The 20744-nt window shown below is 35.3% G+C and overlaps 1 protein-coding gene across 2 annotated transcripts in view; it reads right to left on the reverse strand.

The window, feature by feature from the left end:
• LOC104902704 (callose synthase 7) overlaps positions 1–16401 on the reverse strand; it is a 28628-nt gene extending 12227 nt beyond the window's left edge. The window contains exons 1-28 of one of the 2 annotated variants that reach the window (XM_010690584.4): positions 15688–16401; positions 12717–12817; positions 11360–11472; positions 11039–11126; positions 10828–10938; positions 10581–10742; positions 10230–10319; positions 10031–10122; positions 9781–9904; positions 7733–7867; positions 7571–7647; positions 7416–7503; positions 4925–5047; positions 4689–4806; positions 3798–4129; positions 3641–3693; positions 3402–3462; positions 2966–3047; positions 2829–2878; positions 2640–2726; positions 2146–2250; positions 1925–2019; positions 1720–1801; positions 1472–1635; positions 1234–1357; positions 867–976; positions 628–739; positions 395–546 (exon numbers count right to left, since the gene is read on the reverse strand). In XM_010690584.4, the coding sequence (XP_010688886.1) occupies positions 395–546; positions 628–739; positions 867–976; positions 1234–1357; positions 1472–1635; positions 1720–1801; positions 1925–2019; positions 2146–2250; positions 2640–2726; positions 2829–2878; positions 2966–3047; positions 3402–3462; positions 3641–3693; positions 3798–4129; positions 4689–4806; positions 4925–5047; positions 7416–7503; positions 7571–7647; positions 7733–7867; positions 9781–9904; positions 10031–10122; positions 10230–10319; positions 10581–10742; positions 10828–10938; positions 11039–11126; positions 11360–11472; positions 12717–12817; positions 15688–15904 (3248 nt within the window). In that variant the 5' untranslated portion in view covers positions 15905–16401. The remainder of the gene's footprint in view (positions 1–394; positions 547–627; positions 740–866; positions 977–1233; positions 1358–1471; positions 1636–1719; positions 1802–1924; positions 2020–2145; positions 2251–2639; positions 2727–2828; positions 2879–2965; positions 3048–3401; positions 3463–3640; positions 3694–3797; positions 4130–4688; positions 4807–4924; positions 5048–7415; positions 7504–7570; positions 7648–7732; positions 7868–9780; positions 9905–10030; positions 10123–10229; positions 10320–10580; positions 10743–10827; positions 10939–11038; positions 11127–11359; positions 11473–12716; positions 12818–15687) is intronic. The other variant, XM_010690583.4, reaches the window with a different exon arrangement.
• Positions 16402–20744: the final 4343 nt, after the last annotated feature.

The raw sequence follows: 20744 nt of genomic DNA on the forward strand, positions 1-20744 counted from the left end.
GGACTTGTTGATTCTTGACCATTTTTGGCATATATTCATCAATTTTTTCCTTGTCCTTTTCGCTAGTATCTCTCATTGGTTTTGATGATTTGATAAAGTAGTTTCTCCTTCCTATGAGAGTATTTCTACCTTTTTGGTGGGATTTTTGTCTCACCTTATGTGAGACTTGTCCCATTTCTCTATACCAATTACAGTGATCTCGATTACGAAAGATGTTAACCTCGATTATTACAGTCTATGGACTACCATGAGCTAAAATTGTACAGAAGTATATTATGTACGGTGATTGATTAATGACAATTTCCCCTTACCCCTTAGAATAAAATATGAAAAAAAAAAAAAAGCAAACCACCAAACTACAAAATGGATGATAAATCTATTTCGAAGCACTCACCTAAAGGAAAGCATATTACGTACAAAGGGAGCAGATGGCATGGTCATGAATAATGAGTTGGTAAAAAATGTCATTCGCCGGCGTGCTTCCAGATTCATAGGCACATTTATTGCGGACTCCTTCTCACTCAAGAGCACGTATAGCCGAACAACCTAGATGGGAAAAATGAGAAAATAAAAGATGTATACCGGATAAATGGGTAAGAAAAAAATACGAATGTAAGATGTGCATACCTTTTCTCTCCAAGATTTATTACGTAGAAGAAAGATGTGTATCTTTTCAAACCTTTGCTCTCTTTTGCCATCATCATCAATTTGATGGTGCAGTTGAGGTCTCTTCAGGATACTAGAACACCAAGAAAAGAACATACAATATATGTAATCCTGTCAACTTCATTAAATTTACCCACAAAGTGCTAAGTGCCAGATTTGAAAACACAAAAACAAAAAATGTGGGACTTCATAAATCATACTCATGCTCGTCACTCATGACATCTTGTGTGATGATCTCCACAATATCCTGGAGAACATTGATAATATGGGACTTGTAAAGGTCTTCATCATCATAATCACTGTCGCTCAACTGTTAAATGTACAATTTTGTCAGAAAATAGCATTAAGCATACATCATCACCGACAGGCGACATCAACATCAACTGACTGCATAAGATATTCAGTCTTACTCCTGCACTGCTATTGCAAAGAGCAGTTTCTATTTTCCACACAAGACAGTTTATTGACATCATTTGATATTCAAGGGCGGAAAATATTAACATAATCACTTAAGGAAATGAAAAGGAGGGAGGTTCAGATGAAGATGAACATCAAGAAAAATCTCACCAGTAATTTCAGGAATTTCTCCATCTTGTCATGGAGCATAGGCAGTCCGTTCATACGAAACTCGGTTAAAAATTTTTGCTGCTGTATGCTAGTTTCTATTTTTTCACATATTTGTTTAATTGCACTGAAAGCAAACAAAAGATATTAGCGCAAATTGCATTGATCCCTTCTTATAGCAAGTAAAAACTGTAAACTCCCATCTAATATAACAGAAGCTATTGAAAGAAACGCAGCTCACAGTTTATCATCTTTATCTTCCAAAAGCTCAAAGAGAATTTCCCTAAGGGTCTCGTAACATTCAATCACTGCTGAATACATGTAGTCATCATCCTTTATCTTGTTAAACAACTCAGAATCGTGTTTTTTCTTAAAGTCTTTTGCCATATCTAGCGCTATTGGTATCTGTTGAATACAGAATCATGGAGAAGATATAAGTCAAACAAATATATATAATAAGCTCATGAGAGGTTAAGGGACAGCGCACACCTTGCTGGCAAGAAGAAATGGAGGCCACTGGACAACTGAAACCTTACTTGAAGTGTACGGTACAAGTAGTAGATCTCTCTCCCTATGTTGAAAAGAAAGTTCAGCACAATATGAGAAGAAATGCTTTAAGAAAACGATAAGGAAATCGGTGTAATGCAAGAACATGCTAAGCAATATTAGCAGGTCTCAAACAAGATGTTTCAACCTGTGGCTGATCAAATCCTCTAGCCGCAAGGAATGTATGAATTCATTCCACACTTGAGAGAACTTCGCAATATTCTTCCGAGCCTCCAAAACGTCCTGCTATGTGAAATGTGTATTTTAGCAAGAAAAACTCAAAATATCCTGCACCTCAAGACATTGAGTGTGGATTGCATGCATTATACACAACTAAAATACTAGAAATTCATTGATAAATAGTACTACCGCTGATCCCTGCTTAGTTTCCCCTTTCAACCGTGGCACGAGACGTTTCCTGAAAGCTAAAGGCACTGACTCAAATCTGGAGCGCAACATCCCAAGAGTGCGTATCTGTACAACGAAGTGAGGTTTCAATAAAGAAAAATCTGTAAGCTCATGAAGTCTGAAGTAGCAACTAAATGCACGCAAAGCTCTATCTTGTCCTTCTTTACATTTTATTGTTAATAAAGGCACAACCATAAAAGGACTAAAGCACAGATCAACACTTCCAGAGGCATGTGGCAGTCCCACCAGGGATATAAGAAACCAGATTTTAACATGAAGGAGGGGCCATAGAAATTGAATCCTGGACAGTTGGAAAAGTAAATATTTCACTTCAACAACTTCTACTTCCATTTATCTCCTTCATAAGATATTGCATGGAAAACTCCAATAAAGTAAAGGATGAATAAAGCATCAATTATTTGTAATATTACTAGTCGGACAAGAAAAGCACAAACCTCACCCAAGTGGCTGAAAGCTCCAAGGATGCCACCAACAATGGTAGAAAATATGGCATACCATATTTGAGTATCCATAAGATAGACCTAGAAGTGAACGAAGGCTGTCAATTAACGATATCAACAGAATTACCAGAATATAAAACTGTAGAGCAGTTTCTTGTTCTGTTGCATTTTTTAACCACTTACAAGAACAACTGGAGCCCATATAGCAATTATAACACCAAAATTGTGCGTCGCTACATCAAATATGTTCATAATTAGCATATCCTGAACCATCCGCAAAGAGGAAACCCCGGGGTTCACAAAACACAGCAAAAGCTTACCATTAGGATAGAATTCATGCCATTGGTAGTCATCAACTTTCATCCGCCATATTAGCTTTGTTGGCCCAACTAATGGCAAAATCTACACACCGATTATGAAGGTAGAATTCATAAGTTTCACGCTGATACTTGAAAAAATTCATAGTACCAAAAATTAATACCAATATAATCTTTTTTGCAGGGTTTGGGGGAGGGGATCGAGGTGTGACCGTAACATGAAGGAGATAGATTGACTAATTTACTTTGTCTATCTATCTATCTATATGCACGCAAATACTATATATAAAACAGCATGCAAAACCTGCTAAATGTTTGCAAGTGAAAGTGTGAAACACCCAGGAATAAATATTAGCAAAATACATTACTATAATATAGCAAAAATTTACCACCCCTGCAGGACATAGTAAATAGGCTAATCAAATAGAGCCAACCTTACCTCCACATAGAAGCTGAATGACAGCTTGCACATTAGCAACAAGATCCAGAATAGTGTGTACCTGAATTATTGATAATTTTAATGGCATGTAAATAACAGCATTGTAATCAACATTAATATGATAATTTTCATAAACACCTACTGGAAATCTGGAATTTCATCCAAATGTCATGGAACATGATATGATCTACAATAAACATATAGCCTCTCTTAAATACATTAAATATACGTTTTCTTACTTCAAAAGAGAAAATGTGTCTTCATGCATGCCTCTTCCTATATACAATTTTGGCTGCACCAGCAATGAATAAAGATCAGATATGCTGCAAATAAACGTCACTTGCCGAATCAACACAAGAGAATAATACTGATGAGGGTGATTTGGAATATGCTTGCCTGAGCCCACCACATAATTAAGATAATGATACGTGAATTTGACCTTTCCACAAATTTCCTTATTGGTGGAAAGAAAAATAACAAAGCAGCCAGAATATTCGGAGCCATGTACAGGGCGATGGCAAACTTGAAAAATAAAGGACTCCTCAGATCTCCTGCCCAGCTAGTGAGGAAGTTTACAATTCCTGCTGGATTCTGCACAAAGCTGGTATAGCCTATGGGCAACACTATTGCCCACATAGCTGCAACAACAAATTTCAAGAAGTACCGTAGTATTTGATGAAATTTCAAGCTCCCCCAAGCCTTCCAACTGAGAAAAATATCCAGGGTCGCTGCAAGTAAGATGAGAGGACTTTAACTGTAAAATCTAAACATAACATTATTATAGCTGAAGTCCTTTCAGCAAGTGAGATGGAAAGACTTAATTGTTTGCCAGATGCCACCTTTATTCTAAAATCATCAAGAATTATCTCAATCAAGCAAACAAACAGATACCAACCCCCCACTATTATCCAGTCATTGACTACGAAAAGACGCGTAATTTTTCTTTTGTATAATTGTATTGGCTAGCTAACAGTCAGAATGCTGTAAAAATGATAAGCCCAGTGCATCCACACATATTAATTTTATGATAAGCCAAACCCAACAACAGAATTCCTTTCCCTGACAGACCTAAAACCCATACCATTGCAATAGAAGTCCTTCCATTCCTTGAACCTAAAGCCCGTACCTGTTTGCCACTTAATTCTCCAGCAGGAGAAACGTGACCTGGATGGTCTTAGGGGAACTCCCAGGAGTAGTGGCAACAATGATGTCAAGGCATAATCTCATTGGTGAACCATCATAACAGATTATTAACAGATTTAAAGAACAAGTTGCTCTGTACAGTACCTCCCAAGAAATTGAGGAAAGCAGCTGTTATGAATATGCTCAAAACACTTTCGAATACATCCGGATCGAATATTGAGGTAATTGAACCAGAAGGACTCCACGCAACAATTACCATTGTCTGCACACACAACAGAAATAAAAGCTATCAACTTCAATATTTCAACAGTTTTTCCATGAATACTAGTCTACACACTGCAGACCAAGAAAGAAAATAGAAGGCTTAAATCAGCAGCTACCTGGAAAGCAAGTAAGAATAGTATCCACATCCGGTCGAAACTTCTAAAAAGGTGCCAAAACGTACGCATTTCAACAAAATTTGTCTTAGGCTTCCTCTTTCCAATAGCAACTTGATCATGCCTCTGCAAAGGCACATATGTATTTCATTACATAAACTTTGGTGACAAAGGCAGGAGCTTATTGCTGTAGACCCTTGCTTTACATTTCACATGAAAATGTAAAAATGTTCTCCACGAGAAACATGAAAAAGATATGAAGCAATTACAGGAACCAATATGTGTAGAAAACAGGACAACTTTACATATAGCTTTTAGACTTTTTGTAGATAAAGTTTACAAAAAAAAAAAAAAAAAAAAAGAGTTACAGGTAAAATCATCCAGCATCAAGCAGAAAGGGAAAAGAAAGAAAAAAGGAACACCAGTTATGATTCAGAATTGTAAAAGACACACTAGGGAAAAGGAAAACCCCATGAGGATGATCCCACAAAGAAGCACTGCCAGATTCCTTGAGAAGACACCTGATACCAGAAAGATCGTATCATTCCTCTCTAGCCATCTAATCCGCAAAAATTGAAAGATGCAGCTTCCCTCAGAATGTATGCATCTATGTATCCGAAGGCCCATAAAATGGAGATCCAAATATCACAGCCCAGAGTTTACTACTAGCAAAGCATAGCAAAAATATCCAGGTCCCGGGTTAGGGACCAAAGTGATACCGCTCTGCCTTGTTAGTAGTAAAACTAGTCCAAAAATCCAGGTTGTTACAGCATGATCCAAAACAGCAAGTAAAGCAGCCTACCAAATCCCAGCAACATCAAAAACCAGCTCACAAAGAAAGCCTGCCAGGCAGCCAGCTGACAATGAAAAGAGGAAGTAGTTCCCGATCTTACTACTAGCAAACACAAGATGCATACAAATGGAATTATAGCCCTTGTTTGGCCTCCACACCTATAGATCTCAAAAGCATTGAGCTTCCACAACCTAACAACCCCAGAAAATGCCTTAAACATCTCTAGAACCTTTGCTTACCATATATAGTATTTGTATGTCATATAGATAACACTCAGTCTGTGAAGGATGTATACAGGAAGCTTACTGCTGATACAGGCAAAATGATGTGTATCAGGTGATTTGATGCAGACTAAGGATCCCCCAAACATCATGGATGGCTGGTGATGCTTGAGAGAAATCACACACACAAAAAAAAATCACATTTGCGTTTGTGCTGACAGTTTGTGTTAAATGATCTGCAGCAGCATGTAGAGGATCATAACAACTTTTATAGTACTGATTGCTTGGAGCAATTCAAAACCTGGGTGCACATCTATACACCCGGTGTGACATGTGTTAGTATAGTGAGTCAGGGGTGTAAACTGGATGGACTTATTGGATTTAGCATTTTAAGCAACTGATACAATCTGTTGCATCATGTGTAGTTTTGTGTCTCTTCCTGATTGAGGGGCCATCCTATAGTAAGCTAAGTGAGTTGAGGGCACTTAGGTGTAGATGGTATTTTGATACAACAAGGAGTTGAGCAGAACAAAAGATGTCAAGTCAAGAGAATCCTTTACTAGAGAATGATGGATATTAGAATCCACAACGGATCATGTCCTTCAAGTCAACAACAAGAACAGCATAAAGGAATAAGTCAAAGAGATTAAACAAAGAAAATTTGAGAATCGAGACCAAAAAAAAGTGAGTATGCGGCCTAACATTTACATGTACATAATAAGGAAAGAAAAGGTATATAATCTTAGATAAGAGAAAACGGATGGAGTAGCTGTCCCTCCATTTATTAATGCTTGATGTTTTAGGCTTTTGCACAAGGTTTAAGGGATGGTTTACTTGGGCTAATTTCTCTTTCCTATTAACACTAATCCTAATTGCATACAAACAATTTCTAGCCTCTCTTTTCACTTGTTTGTCATTGAGTGATTGTTTGTATTTATGGCTTCAACTAGGATTTGAATCAGAGAGAGAACTGAGCTCTCTCTTTCCTACTAATACAACAACGATGATATCAAAGTATTTATCCCAAAGGATGGGGTCAGATTATGCACACCAAAATATCACTTATTGCTATAATCAGGAACATCAAGTATTAAAAAACGGAGAGATAAATATTATTCTTCATAATAATAATAGTAAACTCATATTGTAATGTCAGGATCAGCATTCTTCACAACCATTTTCTCAATGCTCATGCCCACACTCTTCTGAACTTAGGAAGCAATAAATAATTTAACTCAAGCAGGGCAGCAGCTGCTCTCTGAAGTTAACTAAGGAATTAATATTGTAATCCATTTGTTCCTGACAAAACACTGCTCGTCACCTCTAATTGCAAATATCTCTTTCTTAAATCTCCCGAGATTACACTAAGAACTCTTTCAGACATTGACAAACACTTTAGAGAACTCAGTCACAAGATAAAGATAGTAACTCTATCACAAATACACAAAAAATTGAAAGAACATAAAGATATGCTTATTACCGTGCTTGAAGGCCGCGTCTCATCTGTATGTACAAAAAAGTCAGCATTGCGATCCATGGGCCACCCTAATTTGAAACATTTCTGAGACCTATACAAGAGCTTCATGCATTAGCACTATAAATAGGACATAAACCAAATGTGACCCTCAAACTTACCAAAAGTATTCATTCAGATCATCATAATTTCTCCAGGCTGAGTGGCTTGCCTTGCCTCCTTTGTTTCTTCTTGCTTCCTTTTAAAACAATCAATTGTCAACATTTGAGACAATGCTGGCAAATAGACAGTAGAATAGACTATACACTGCAAGATGATCATACCTTACGCACAACATCATATATTGGAGCTATAACTTCCTTTAGAAATGATTCATCGCCATGCCTCGTAGATTGGTAAGTATCTCCAGTGATTGGATGTACATTGCTATACAAAATTCCATGAATTTCACTAGCCATCTACGATATCGAAATAAAAAGCACATATGAGTGACGGGTAGGTGTGGACATGTTGTGACTGGTGACCACATAAGATCGATAAAAAAAGTAGAAGGAAGAACCAAAATGATTCTGTTTCGATGGCACATATGACTATCACACTTAATATCACTAGAATATGATAAACAGTTTGTTGGGTTATGGAAATATGGTATGCACTTGGTGCTGCGGAATATAAATGGGCCAAATGTTATTAAGATGTTGTATGAAGACTTCAGTTAATTGTAAAAATAAGTCAACTAAGTGTTACTTGTGACAAAACAAGGAGGTCATGTGAGTATTGACTTATGGCAACATGGCAAAGAACCGAGGAAGCCTTGTAGCACATGATACCTAACTACATGGATGTATCGACACTGAAGTATCTTATGCAACTTCACGGCAAGTTCAAGATTGGACGGAAATTAATCTCACGAGATATGATAAATCAAGATTAGTTTTCTAGATCAAGAGCATGTTTGCTTCAATTTTTTTAGACTCCAAGAAACAAAATCATATACTAACTCCATTTCTTCTTGTTTGGTTCATCCCCTCCTCAATCCATTACCATTAGTTGGTGGTAATGGACTCCGCTAGTTTGTTACCTTCCCTTCCCCCTCAAGTAACAAAACCTATGTGTTGGTGATAATGGTTTTCATTCCCTTTCCATTCCAATGCTTGAACCAAATACCCAATAAAGGTAACAAGTTTTGTTACCATTCCACTCCTCTACTTGATTCAATTCTCTTTCTATTCCATGACTTGATCAAAACATGCTTTAGATAGGTACAATTAATTAGAATTCTAGATATTTATACTTTGGCTTGTATTCTATTCTATTTAGGAATTAGGAGTTTTGTTATATTCCTAGTAGGATTAGGTTATTCTTAATTGGCTATAAATATAGGTCATAGGATAGGAATAAAAGTGCGTGAAGAAAGCCAAGATGTGAGGTGTTTTAGGAAACACTGTAGCCTCCGCCGCTCGGGGATCTAAGTTATAGGGTAATTAGCTTAGATCAGGGAGATCTTGGAAGCCTTCTAAATCACCGTATCATACACACCATTAAAAGTCCTAATGCGTTGATTTGTGGTTTTTCTCCCGGATCTCGGGGTTTCACGTTGAATCTTCTTTTGTGATCCTATTGTTGTTTCTTGTGTTAGTTCCATGTTATTATTGCCTTCCCATACATAATTAAGTATGCCACAATCCTAACATAGTTAGCAATTCATTTTATCTCATGACACAAAAGCATGAGATAAGTCTACCTCCAAGAGAAGCATCGGTATATTAGCCCTTTTGTTCATAATAAATGGGGTTACCACTTACCATCTACAGAACACAATACAAAAGAATATGTGTTCATGCTTTGTGATTAGATGTCAACTCAGCGCTTATCTTCCCTCACAAGTCACAAGTCACAAGCTCAACAGGACGATAAATTTAACATGAGACGCTTGTTGCAAACCGAAAAGAATTCTCACATCTTGACTAAAGATTTTGATTTGATCTTGTAATATGGCATTGTCAAATGAGCTATGGCTCGAGAGCAACTGAAGATTATTCCAAGCATGCACTCCAAATTTTAATGCATCTTTACTTGTCAATTCAAATATGAATGTAATATTACTTGGCAGTTTAATATTCACATAGTATAGCCTCAAAGGACAATTAATGTGGAGTGAAGAGAGTACTTTTGTTTCATTAGATTGTTCTCCTTCTGCTTAAGGGTTTGGGTTTGAGAATTTATTAGTGTGGTAATTGTATTATCTCCACATATTGCAGTATTAGTTAAAACAACTTTTGAACGCATGCCCCTACAAAATAGTGAATACTTAACCTTCATACACTTTAAATGTATTCAGATATATCAAAAGTAATAGAAAGATACTTACATTATGGAAGATGTAGCATAAGCATTCAGGCATGAAGCGAACATTTGAAGCTTCACCCCAGATAAGGAGATAAAGTGCAATATACAAAAGCTCCAATTGCTGTAGGTCAGCACCTGGAGGAAACCTTGAAAAACCCACATGAAAAACAGGTCAAAAAATAATCTGCATACCTTAATCTTGAAAACTAGTACATTCTGGGTGTGCATTGGATAACAATATTTCTTCCTGCCTAAAGTACAGGAGTACTTACTTGAGATTGGATTTGCAATGAATGTAATCGCACCATCTTTCGTAATTTTTAAAAATCTTCTCTTTCAGCTGGTGGATAGTTTGAAAGTCAAGCTGCATCCCAAACAGAAAGCACTTAACTATTCAGCAAACTAAACTGAAGCAGAAGGCATCAATACCTTAAAAGCTAATCAAAGAAAAGAAAAGGTTACAGAGCCTACCACTTCATACTCCTCAGACCTCCTAATCCTTACATCCATGTTTGCAAGTATCAATATCAAGTGCTCCCTCTGATTTGCGACATTTCCTTTCTTTTACCGAGAAGAATAAGAAAGGAAGAAATGCGATATCAGATACTGAGAATATAACGCCTACTCTAGCAAAGACTTATCCATAAATAATAATAAGCCTTGATATAGCAAAGTTTGGAAGAAAGAACCTTTAAGAGCCAAGTTTGAGAAGGTTAAACAAAAAAGAGCTAAAGTTGCATAGCGACTGAAAAACAAGTGCACGACTGTACCCTCCCTCAAGCTCATAATTAAGTTAAAAAGAATTCCACTAATAATGTTTACCTGAAAACCAAAGATGGAGGCTAGCCAATCAAGCATATCATTTATAGATTTGTCCCTGTACTCCGGCATAATAACATTATCATCTTGAGTAATCGGTGCTGGTGAAACTCGAGGCATGGGAAGATTTTCCAAAGTACGTATGGCCCGGATTGCAGCTTTTATCTGGATGTTTCGGAAAAACAGGTCAGCAATGAACCTACACAATTATATAAGAAAGCAAAAGGCACAGACAGAAAATGTAATCAACCTCAGGAAGTTCCATGATTGCTGGTTTAACACCAACAGCAAACAAGGGAAGAATATTATAATGCTCATATTGCTCTCTGTTCCTTTCCACTTCCTTGGCATAATTTTCTGTCTGCAATCAGTTTAGATATCAACAAACAACTTTTGACCTTAAAATGAGAAGGTAATACCAAAACCGTAATAGATAAACCAAACAAGTTTATGAGTCAAACCTCTTCATCAACTTTTGCATAGGGTACTACCGTCCTCAGAACATCATACAGAACAGTTGCTATTTGATAAATCTTGGCCATTTCTTCCCTTCAGGAAGCAACAGAAAAAGTAAGTTTTCGAATCTTACCAGCAACAGGCTACATGTTGGGTATTATTAGGGGCAGAATATCACCCCTAACCATTTCTTTGCTCTTCTCTATTTCACATCTCCGCATGCAACTTACGTTTCAACTCCTTCTCTTTCCCATCTATTTTTTTTTCTTTGTTTCTTTTTTTTATTTTGTGAGGAAGGGTGGAGGAGGCATAACAATAAGACTTACGGTGTTTTCGTGTGTTGACCCAGTCTAATGTTCTTCTCACAGAAGTTCTGATAGAACTTCTGAATTTCTCTTGGATCACTTTTAGCTAGTACAGGGCGAGTTTCTGCCTCCTCCTGTAAAAAATAGGATGCATAAATGTCTTAACAAGAACCTTTCACACTGAGAGTAGTTCATACTGGACATATAAAGATATAATTTTGCCTGTTCTTCCATCAGCAGAAGAACACAGACTTGAGTGGCAGTTTAGCTTTCCCATTACCCCATAAGACCATATCTTATATGACTGACAAGCTCTAACTTGATGAACACAAAGATGTCTTAACCAAAAACAACCTTTGAAAGGAATAGAACTGTCTGTTCTTTCAACAGGACAACCACGGAAAGATGAGTGACACTATCTTCCCATAACTCCATAAGACCATAATGTAATTTATATGGCTGGAAGGCTTTAGCCTTGTGAACACATATCCAACACTAGACTATGAAACAAAATAGCCAAGCAAGTATAGACTCCATACTGAAGGACCTCTATCCTGCATCAAAGCTCCATATGCAACAAAATAAGCAATAACATGTGAGCAGTGTAAGACTGTAGTCTACATTCTTCTTCCTGACGAGTGCCCAACAGAATTATGATTACTAACTAATTAAACCTACAATTTCAAAGCATGCCACCTGGCTTTGCATGATGAATTCACCGGTTAACCACTTAGCATATCACGACAGGATAACCTAGATTGAGACTATAGAAAGCAAGCAACACATTTTGGAATAAATCTGAAATCTAAAATCAAAAGGCATGAAAAAAACTACCCACTATTCTAAGTATCTCTTTAGATTTATCACAAACCATATGCTCTTTCTATTTAAGCCAGTAACAGCATTCTGGAATTAAAGTTGCAAACCCTCATTGGGACCAAATGTTTTTCAAACCAAAAAGTTTTTCAAATATTAGTAAATAGGAACCATATATCAAATAATAGCTATCTTATACAAAACTAGATTTGCAACTATGATACTTGGACTGAGGTACGTGTTCAAGTGTTAGACTCGGCTCTATTAGAAACTTTTCACGATTTTGGACCAAAATGAAGAGTGAATGGTCCATAACTCCAAACACTGAGCTTCGAGGATCTTACACGGGCACTTGAAGTAAATGAAGAGTCTAAGTAACACAGACTATCCATCTACTGCAGCTTGAGTCGAAAAAAGGTTCACATGCAAGCATATAAGTAGCATCTGTGCTCTCTGCAGCGCGAGAGTAATCGAAAAATCTACCAGATATACTGGGATAGTTAGATAAACAAAATATACTTGTTCAGCAAAGAGAACAAACTAGCAAAGAAAGAAATCCTACCTTCTCAAGTCTATGCAACAGATACGTCTTGAACTGACGAACACCTCGCCCACTTGATGTTGGGTCCATCTTGTGAGCCTTCTCAAATGCATGAAAGCGACCTGGTTCACAGAATCACATAAGCCATTAAGAGAACAGGTATATAACTTCCTGAGACTGATACTAAAAAAAGAAGACATAAGCCATTACTAATTTAGATACAGCCTATGCAAGAAAAAGGTTAACTGTTGATGCAATGCAAAAAGATTTGTACACCATTATCATGAAGGAAAAAAAAACAACTCAGAAGCAAGGTCATTAAAGCCATTTATCTCAAGTTTGGCAAAACTCCCCTTGATCTTATTTTGAAGGATGCTCACAATGTTTGTTCTCATTTCAGTGCAATCTCATAAAGGAGTCAGAAGTCAGAACGTCATAGCTCTCCTAGCAGCTAGATTAGATCCTCTTACTAGGGTGGAGCATGAATTTTCTTAACAATTTTCCTCAAGGTACCATTGCCTTTGCGGACATTGATATTGGTCAATTAGTAAAGCTCCCCCCTTCTTGATTTCCACTCAAAATGACCTCTTGCTCTTATGTACGAAAGTAACAAAAGAATTATTTCCTTGATTAAACATCACGCAATCACTCCAAAACAGCAAATACTACCTATACCTCGAAGAAATAAGCTACATTTGACATTTTTGTGGTCAAAATCAAACTCACTAGATCAAAATATTTACCAAAAGTTACATTTAGCTACAACGTGAAACTAACATTTCTAAAATTATATAGACTTTTTTTATAACTTCAAGAGAATGGTGGAAATTGGAAATTAATGTTCAAAATTGACAAGATTGACCATAAAAGTGAGACATAGGTGTCACTTATAATGTGAGATTTGAATTTGTGATAGGCATTAGAACAACCTCTATATTCGAGAAAGAGGGGCCTATAACATAAAATATGTCTGTCGCTTTCAAACATTTTATGGGTGCTTGCGACATTTAATGTGGAACCACATATTGTCCTTAATAGGGGTAAATTTCTGAGTCGACTCGAGTGGGTTGTGGCCTGCCTCACGATTTAATAACAATTAGAAGTACGTAGTAAAATATTAATGCAAGAATATAACTTAGCTTAGTTGGTTAGAGAAGAAACCAAGCTAGAAGAAAGTGTCGTGTTTGACTCTAGCATCGACATGTATCAATTCAATTTTGCTCTTCAAGATGTTCTTTGCATATTTTGTTAACTTTCTTCTTTTTTATTTTAGAAGGTGATGTAATCCTTTTTGCGTATTGTTCTCTACTTTAGGGTTTTCAATTTGTCATTCCTTTTTGATACCTTACTTCATTTGTGTTCCTTCATGGTGAAAATTTTTCCCTACTTCTTCCGAAGCAATGAATATACTGCTTGAATCAAGTTTCTGGATACTATTACTTCAGAATCTTTAAGCTTAAATGCAATTTTTTTTTTGTGTACATACTAAAACTGGTAACATTTGGCTCCACATTATTTCTGTTTGCTACATTTCATCTATATGATTCCTTTATGATATTGTATTTTCTTATGTCATTAAGCTTAGTTATATTACACCTATAGAGTTTTGAATAATAAATCACAAGTCAACAACAAAAGAAATTTTTTTCTGAGGGGAACAACAAAATAATTAGTGTTATATACGGTTTACAAAAAATAAAATAAAGCCGAATATTTTTGGTCTACCCAATACAAAAAACTTGGCTCCTTCGCCATTACAGCTTAACTCAACAATTTTCCACTTCTAGAAGTCCCAATTGACCTGGGAAAATAATCATTCTACTAAGACCTCCCTCTATTCCCAAATCCCATATTAATCTCACACTTCAAAAAAAAAAATCGTTCTACTATCCCACTTAAAACCTTATGAATGAATGTTGTTTCAGGACATCTTCACAGGGGAATGGTATACTTTTTCCATTCTATGATAAATGCAATACTATCCTTCTCAAGAAGTTGCAAAGTAAAAAACAACACTTCAATTCTTTAGTTAATGGATTCTCTCCGTCTTCCTTTTCATCACACGGATCCCTCTTTCAATGTCTCTCCTCGTCCCACAGACTGCTCAATAGTTGTGCATCCTCCCAAAGTAGCCTTTATTATAGAGTACAGGACATACTTCCTCTGTTTTTTTAGTTGCAACAATATCCATTTTTAGGTGTTTTCATTTAGATGCAACATTTCCTTTCTTGGTAAGGATTTTGGGGCAATTTAACCATCGTATCAACGTATCCTCACTTTACCTATCCCATATGCAAAAAAACATGGGTAATTGGGTCAAATCTCACTTTCCTTACTGTTTGTACAAAAAGGCATTTGAGAAAACAAGGTGGTATAATACAATGATTCCTAGGTTTTACCACAAACAGATAAGCGAAATTCAATTAAAAGCCAAATATCAAATGTAAACAAAAAAACAAAACTCGTTCGTTATCATTTTTTGTTTTCAGTTTTTTTTAAAACTAAAAACCAAAAACAGGAAACTAGTGGTTTTCACTTTTTAGTTGTCGGTTTTCAAAATCATCATAATCTCAATAAATTTGACTAATTTTTTATCATACTACCTCTGTTTTTATTTAGTTGCAACGTTTTGATTTTCACGCTTGCCAATGTACAATTTCAAATCGTTTTATCTCTAATTGTATGTAAGTAAAAATTATAAAAATTTGATATTATGAAAGCTTATATCGAAACGAATCAAACAAGACCCCACATGACTATATTTTGTTTAACATATAAATCAATAAATGTGGTCAAATAAGACAACATGAATAGTGCAATTTGTCAAACGTTGTTGAAAATCTAAACACCAAAAAAATGAAAACAACAGTAATACCGAACGGACCCTAAACTCTGACAAGTCCAAATTGCAGAAAATCACACCAAAACCACATCTAAACAAAAATTAAAAAAAAAATGAAAGAGAAAGAAATTAAAAAAGGAGGTTACATACATAAATAAGCAACCCTAGGATTTTCCTTCTCAACTTCATTAGCAACCCTAAGTATAGGAGCAATGACAGCAAGCGAAGACGGAACAAGCTCACTATCAATTGGAACACTCTCATCTTTCGTCGGATCAATCATTGTTGGAGTTCGAGTCATCCGCCTCGATGGCGGTCTCTGTAATCCAAATTCATTCTTACTCCCACTAGAACTCGCCATCTCCATCCGCCACCGCCACCGTAGATCTCTAGTTTTTCCTTCCTCTCTTCTTCTTCTTCCTTGTAACCAAAGGAAGAAATTGTGAACAAAAAAGCGCACATTATTTTTGATTTAGGGAAAATGAAAAGAGATTCAGATACTTTGTGTGAGAAGTGGGGTAATGAATCCAAAGTGCTGCTTTATTTTTCTTTTTCTGCTTTATAGGTTTCTCTTTAAACAAGAAAAGAATGGATGGATTTTGTCTTTGTTGTTTATCATAAGGTTTTTAATGGGGATCATTTAGAGAAGAGAAGAGAGAGAAAGGTAGTGAGAGGAAAAAAAAGGAGACAGGTAATTTAACTGGTTTTCTGGGTTTCTTTTTTGAATGTTGGTTCTTTTTGTAAGTTAATTTATAGTTTTTGCACATTGTCGGAAATGAAACAACTAAAGTTGGGGCGGGAAAAGTAGCTTCCGATGTAACAACTACCCACTATGGGATTGGGAGTATTCTTAGCTTAGTTATTTTTGTCTTCTATTCTACTCTTTATTGTTGATTCTTATTTTCTTTTTCCATATGGAAGATATTATTAAGCAAAAGACTTGACTAAGACTACCTCAAATTCTCAATCATATATTTGTTGAGAAGGTGGATAGCGAAAAATGTAAACACGTGTGTAAAAGTTCGAGTGTCTTTATTTATGTTTTTGTAAATATATTTCGTTCAATTCTTAATGATAGATAGATAAATAGATAAAAACATAACTTTTATTAGAAATAATCGTGTGAAGAAAATTTTTGTATACCATATATATAAATTGTCGCACTACCTAATCTTTAAAAAGTAACACTATGGTGGAGGAGTTACGGAAAAACTTAGTGATCAATTGTTTACATGAATTACATTGGGTAAATGACAGTTGATGAATCTTATTATAATATATGACAGTGAGAATGTAGAAGGCCGAAAAATCGGCCCCACCATATAATGAACGACATGTGGAGTCGGACGACTGGCCGTGAACAATGGGTTCTACCACTTTTAGGTTCTAGCCTAAACTATATATAGTGATAGCACTTGAAACACTACTTGAGTTGTTGGATTGTTCACACTAATAAACCAAGTGAGACTCTTATATTATTTCCTCGTACATGGAATATGTGACTTTTCACTTTTTGACAAACATTAATACAGTTTAAATCTTCAATTATGCACCAACTTTATCATGTAATACTTTACATCAATCAAACATCGCAATTTCATGAAAATCTCTTATTTCCTTTCTTTTTCAAAATAAATCTATATCTATATTACCCCTTACATAAATCTCCGTTGTCTAATGATCTACTTTCATAATCGATGAACAATTATAAAGAAATGAAGAATAAGGTTTTGTGAAGGAGCAATGTTAATTGATGGAAGATCAATGGTAGTTCCAGGTCGGAATTTGAGAGAAGGCTAGAGTTGCCACTGCCTATAGCTCAAAAATGATAAACGCTATTAAAATTGAACTGAGATGAAAAGACCTCTTCAACATCTTCAATTAGTGACGCAAAGTTACAAGAAAAAACTCTTTAGCTCTTAAACTCTCTAACCAATCTTAATTTCAGAAATTCCAATTCCAGAGCAACTTATCGAGTTACGCAAATTAAGTGTCATTATTCTGTTTTCAATATTTTGTTGTTGGAGTAATTTTGTCTCGATGCTAATATCAAGCAATGTAACACCTTAGTAATTTCTCCTTTTAAAATTACCTTCTTCACAATATAATTGAGAACTATTGGAATATTATCACCACGTGTAAAAATGTTTAGACTTACTCAAAGTCTTATAGCGGAAAATAAGTAAACGTATTTCAAAGCAGAAGTAAAAGTAACATAAAAGTCTTATTGGAGCCAATCATGGCCCACCAAAATCAAGCTAAGTCAATATTAAAAGTCAACTCGAAAGTCAAACAAATTCAAAACCACTTTATTAAAGAAATCCAACACAAATCCAAATTCAACAAATTCAAAAATCTCACACCAACCAAAAACCAAACTGACAAAAAAAAAGGATAATTTAAACACTTGTATTTGTCATGCACAGGCCCAGTCCTGAGGGGCGTTTAAAGGGGCGACGGCCCAGGGGCCCAGCCTAAAAGGGGTCCAATTGTAGAAAAAAATTTTACTAATAGTGGCAATTACACGCGTGAAACAGAAGAAAGAGTACGCTTCAGTCTTCACCACACCAAAAGACTTCTCATCTTCTTCAGTTATTCTCTCTCACTCTCTTTCCAATTAAAGTCCAAATTTAATTTTCTTATAATTCCCAAAATTTTCTCAAAATCCTACATTTCCTGCTTTTTCTCTCTCCTCTCCTTACTGCGGCTTGAGTTTTTGTCTACTTCGAAGGTCCTCTCTCTCCTCCCTCTCTATCTTTTCTAATGATGCAAAATGACTGTCTTTTATCCAATCATCTTCATGTTTTACTCATATATTGAACTCATTTCTGAGTTAATGATATTCTTTGAATTTCGAACTATCGTATTTGATATGTTATTTTTTCATTTGATCTGATTAAGTATATTTTTATGTGAACCATTTTGCTGTTTTTCAATATTCGCTTCATTTATATTTCAAGTTGCATCGATTTTGTTGTTCTTGTTGTATATGGGCAATGGAAATTTATCAAGTTGTAGTAGTTTGCTCTACATATCATTTCTTCGATTGTTTTGCTTATAATTTGTCTTGAATTTTTGAGGGTTTGAAGTAATATCTTTTTTCGGAAATTTCTTCAGTAAGTGGGTAAGTGTGGGAAGAATTAGATGAAAGGCCATGAGAATTCAAGGAAAATTAAGTTGCATAAGAGAGATGCATACTTTAATAATGCTGACAATTGAAATTGATGCCTGCAAATTTCTTCTTCTAAATCTGATTTTGTATTCTTTTATGCAAGTGATTAGAGCCCTTTTATTAATTTTTTAAATTGGGAGAATGGGTTATTGTTTTTTCTCCTTATGGGTGTGTAATTTTGCCAAAACTACTATCATATGTCCTTAGTTGAATCTAACATAAATTACATTTTTTTTAAAGGGCTCCAGTCTACTATTTTACCTAGGGCCCCAAAAAGATCAGGATCGGGCCTGGTCATGCATCGTGATCTCCAATATGAATTATGAACAATTGGCACATGTGATTTATTGTCAAACGATATAATAGTTAAGATGGGTCATCACATGATCAATAAGCACAAGTCATGATCGACAACCAAAATGTAATCAGCAACGTAACGCTAAGTATAAAAAATAATTTAATAACAAAATGAATTAAACAACCTAGCATGATACTACAAAGCAATTAGAACTCACACACAAAGCATTACATATATACTTGAACAATATGATACTTAACTAGTGTACTTGACTATTAATTAGTTTCATTTTAATACGCAATGAACGAGTTGTCCAACCAGAACTTTTTGGTCCATAAGCACAAGTCATTAAAATTTTTTGGTCTGATTATATCACGAATTATAAATTCATGTCATTTTGGTCTTATTATATCTTGATTTTTCTGGTTCGAATGTTGTTGATTTTTGAATAAGTTGGAGTCCCCAATTTTAGACAAATTAAACCAGAATATCTGCAATTACAACCTAAATTTTCTTCATTCGACTACAATATGGTTGATCTAACCATTTCAATTTGCTTTTTGACTTGTTTTTTTTAATAGGGTGCAATTTTAGAAAATTGGATGGGTTGATAGTAAACTCTAAGAAATAAGTGGAATTAGAATAACCTTGTTATGAATTTTTTATGATTTAGGTTCTGCTTACGCAATTACATTTGTCAGAGCAGCTCTTGCTATTGTTGTTGTTGGTGGTGGTGGTGAGGAGGGAGAGAGTAGAAGGAGAAAGTTAGGGCCTGTTCGGCAACAGCACTAGCTTTTAGTGTTTTGACCTAGTTTTGACTAGGTCAAAACACTAATGAAGTGTTTGGCATAGTAGAGGTTGGGGTAGCTGTTGGAGTTTCAAATAGCTTTTGGATAGCTTTTCTCAAACGTTATATTTTATAGCGTTCAGTTTCTGTAGGTAGCGTTCTATTTTTTTTTTTTCAAAGGAAACAAATCCTACTTATTAAGGATAAAAATTTGGGATTAACAGAATATCATATATTCAGGAGCTATTACTTCTCCTCGCGTGACAGCTATATTTAATTTGTTTGGAGATATACAACATTATTGAATTATTGGAAATAATTTTAATTTTTCATATTTTATTCATTACAGGATGGTTTTAGTTTTTATAAAGGGTATACATTTGGATATCATATTAAGAGCCATAAAATCCAACTAAAATTTATCAGTTATGAAAAGAAAATATTGCATTGTATTCATAATATAAACATTTGATCGATTTAACCATATAGTAATTAATCATATAATTAAAATTAATAATATAATTAAAAAATATGTTATTTTTATCATATACTTCCTCCGTTTTTTTAATAAGTGACACATTTCTTCCAAAAAGCTCTCACATAAAAGGGAGAAATGTGTCACTTATTAAAAATTGGAGGTTAGTATAAGAATAACAGCTAATTTTACCGAACACTTATATTGTAAACAGTCACTTTCACAGCTAAGAGCTAACAACTAACAGCTACCCGAACAGCTGACAGCTACTCCAACAACCAACAACTACTTTTGTCGAACAGGCCCTTAGCGGGTCGAGTCGGCTTTTACCACCTCTAGGGGGAGGTTAAACCAGCATAAAACACACTAATCCAGCTGAAATCAACACAAACAGAGCAAAAATTTCTTCTTCCCACATATATCCAATCACACAGCAAGCAAATTTCAAAAATTGACAATGATAGCCACTCCTCCA

The sequence above is a fragment of the Beta vulgaris genome, chromosome 9 (genome assembly GCF_026745355.1).
Source record: "Beta vulgaris subsp. vulgaris cultivar EL10 chromosome 9, EL10.2, whole genome shotgun sequence".
Classification (NCBI taxonomy): domain Eukaryota; kingdom Viridiplantae; phylum Streptophyta; class Magnoliopsida; order Caryophyllales; family Amaranthaceae; genus Beta; species Beta vulgaris.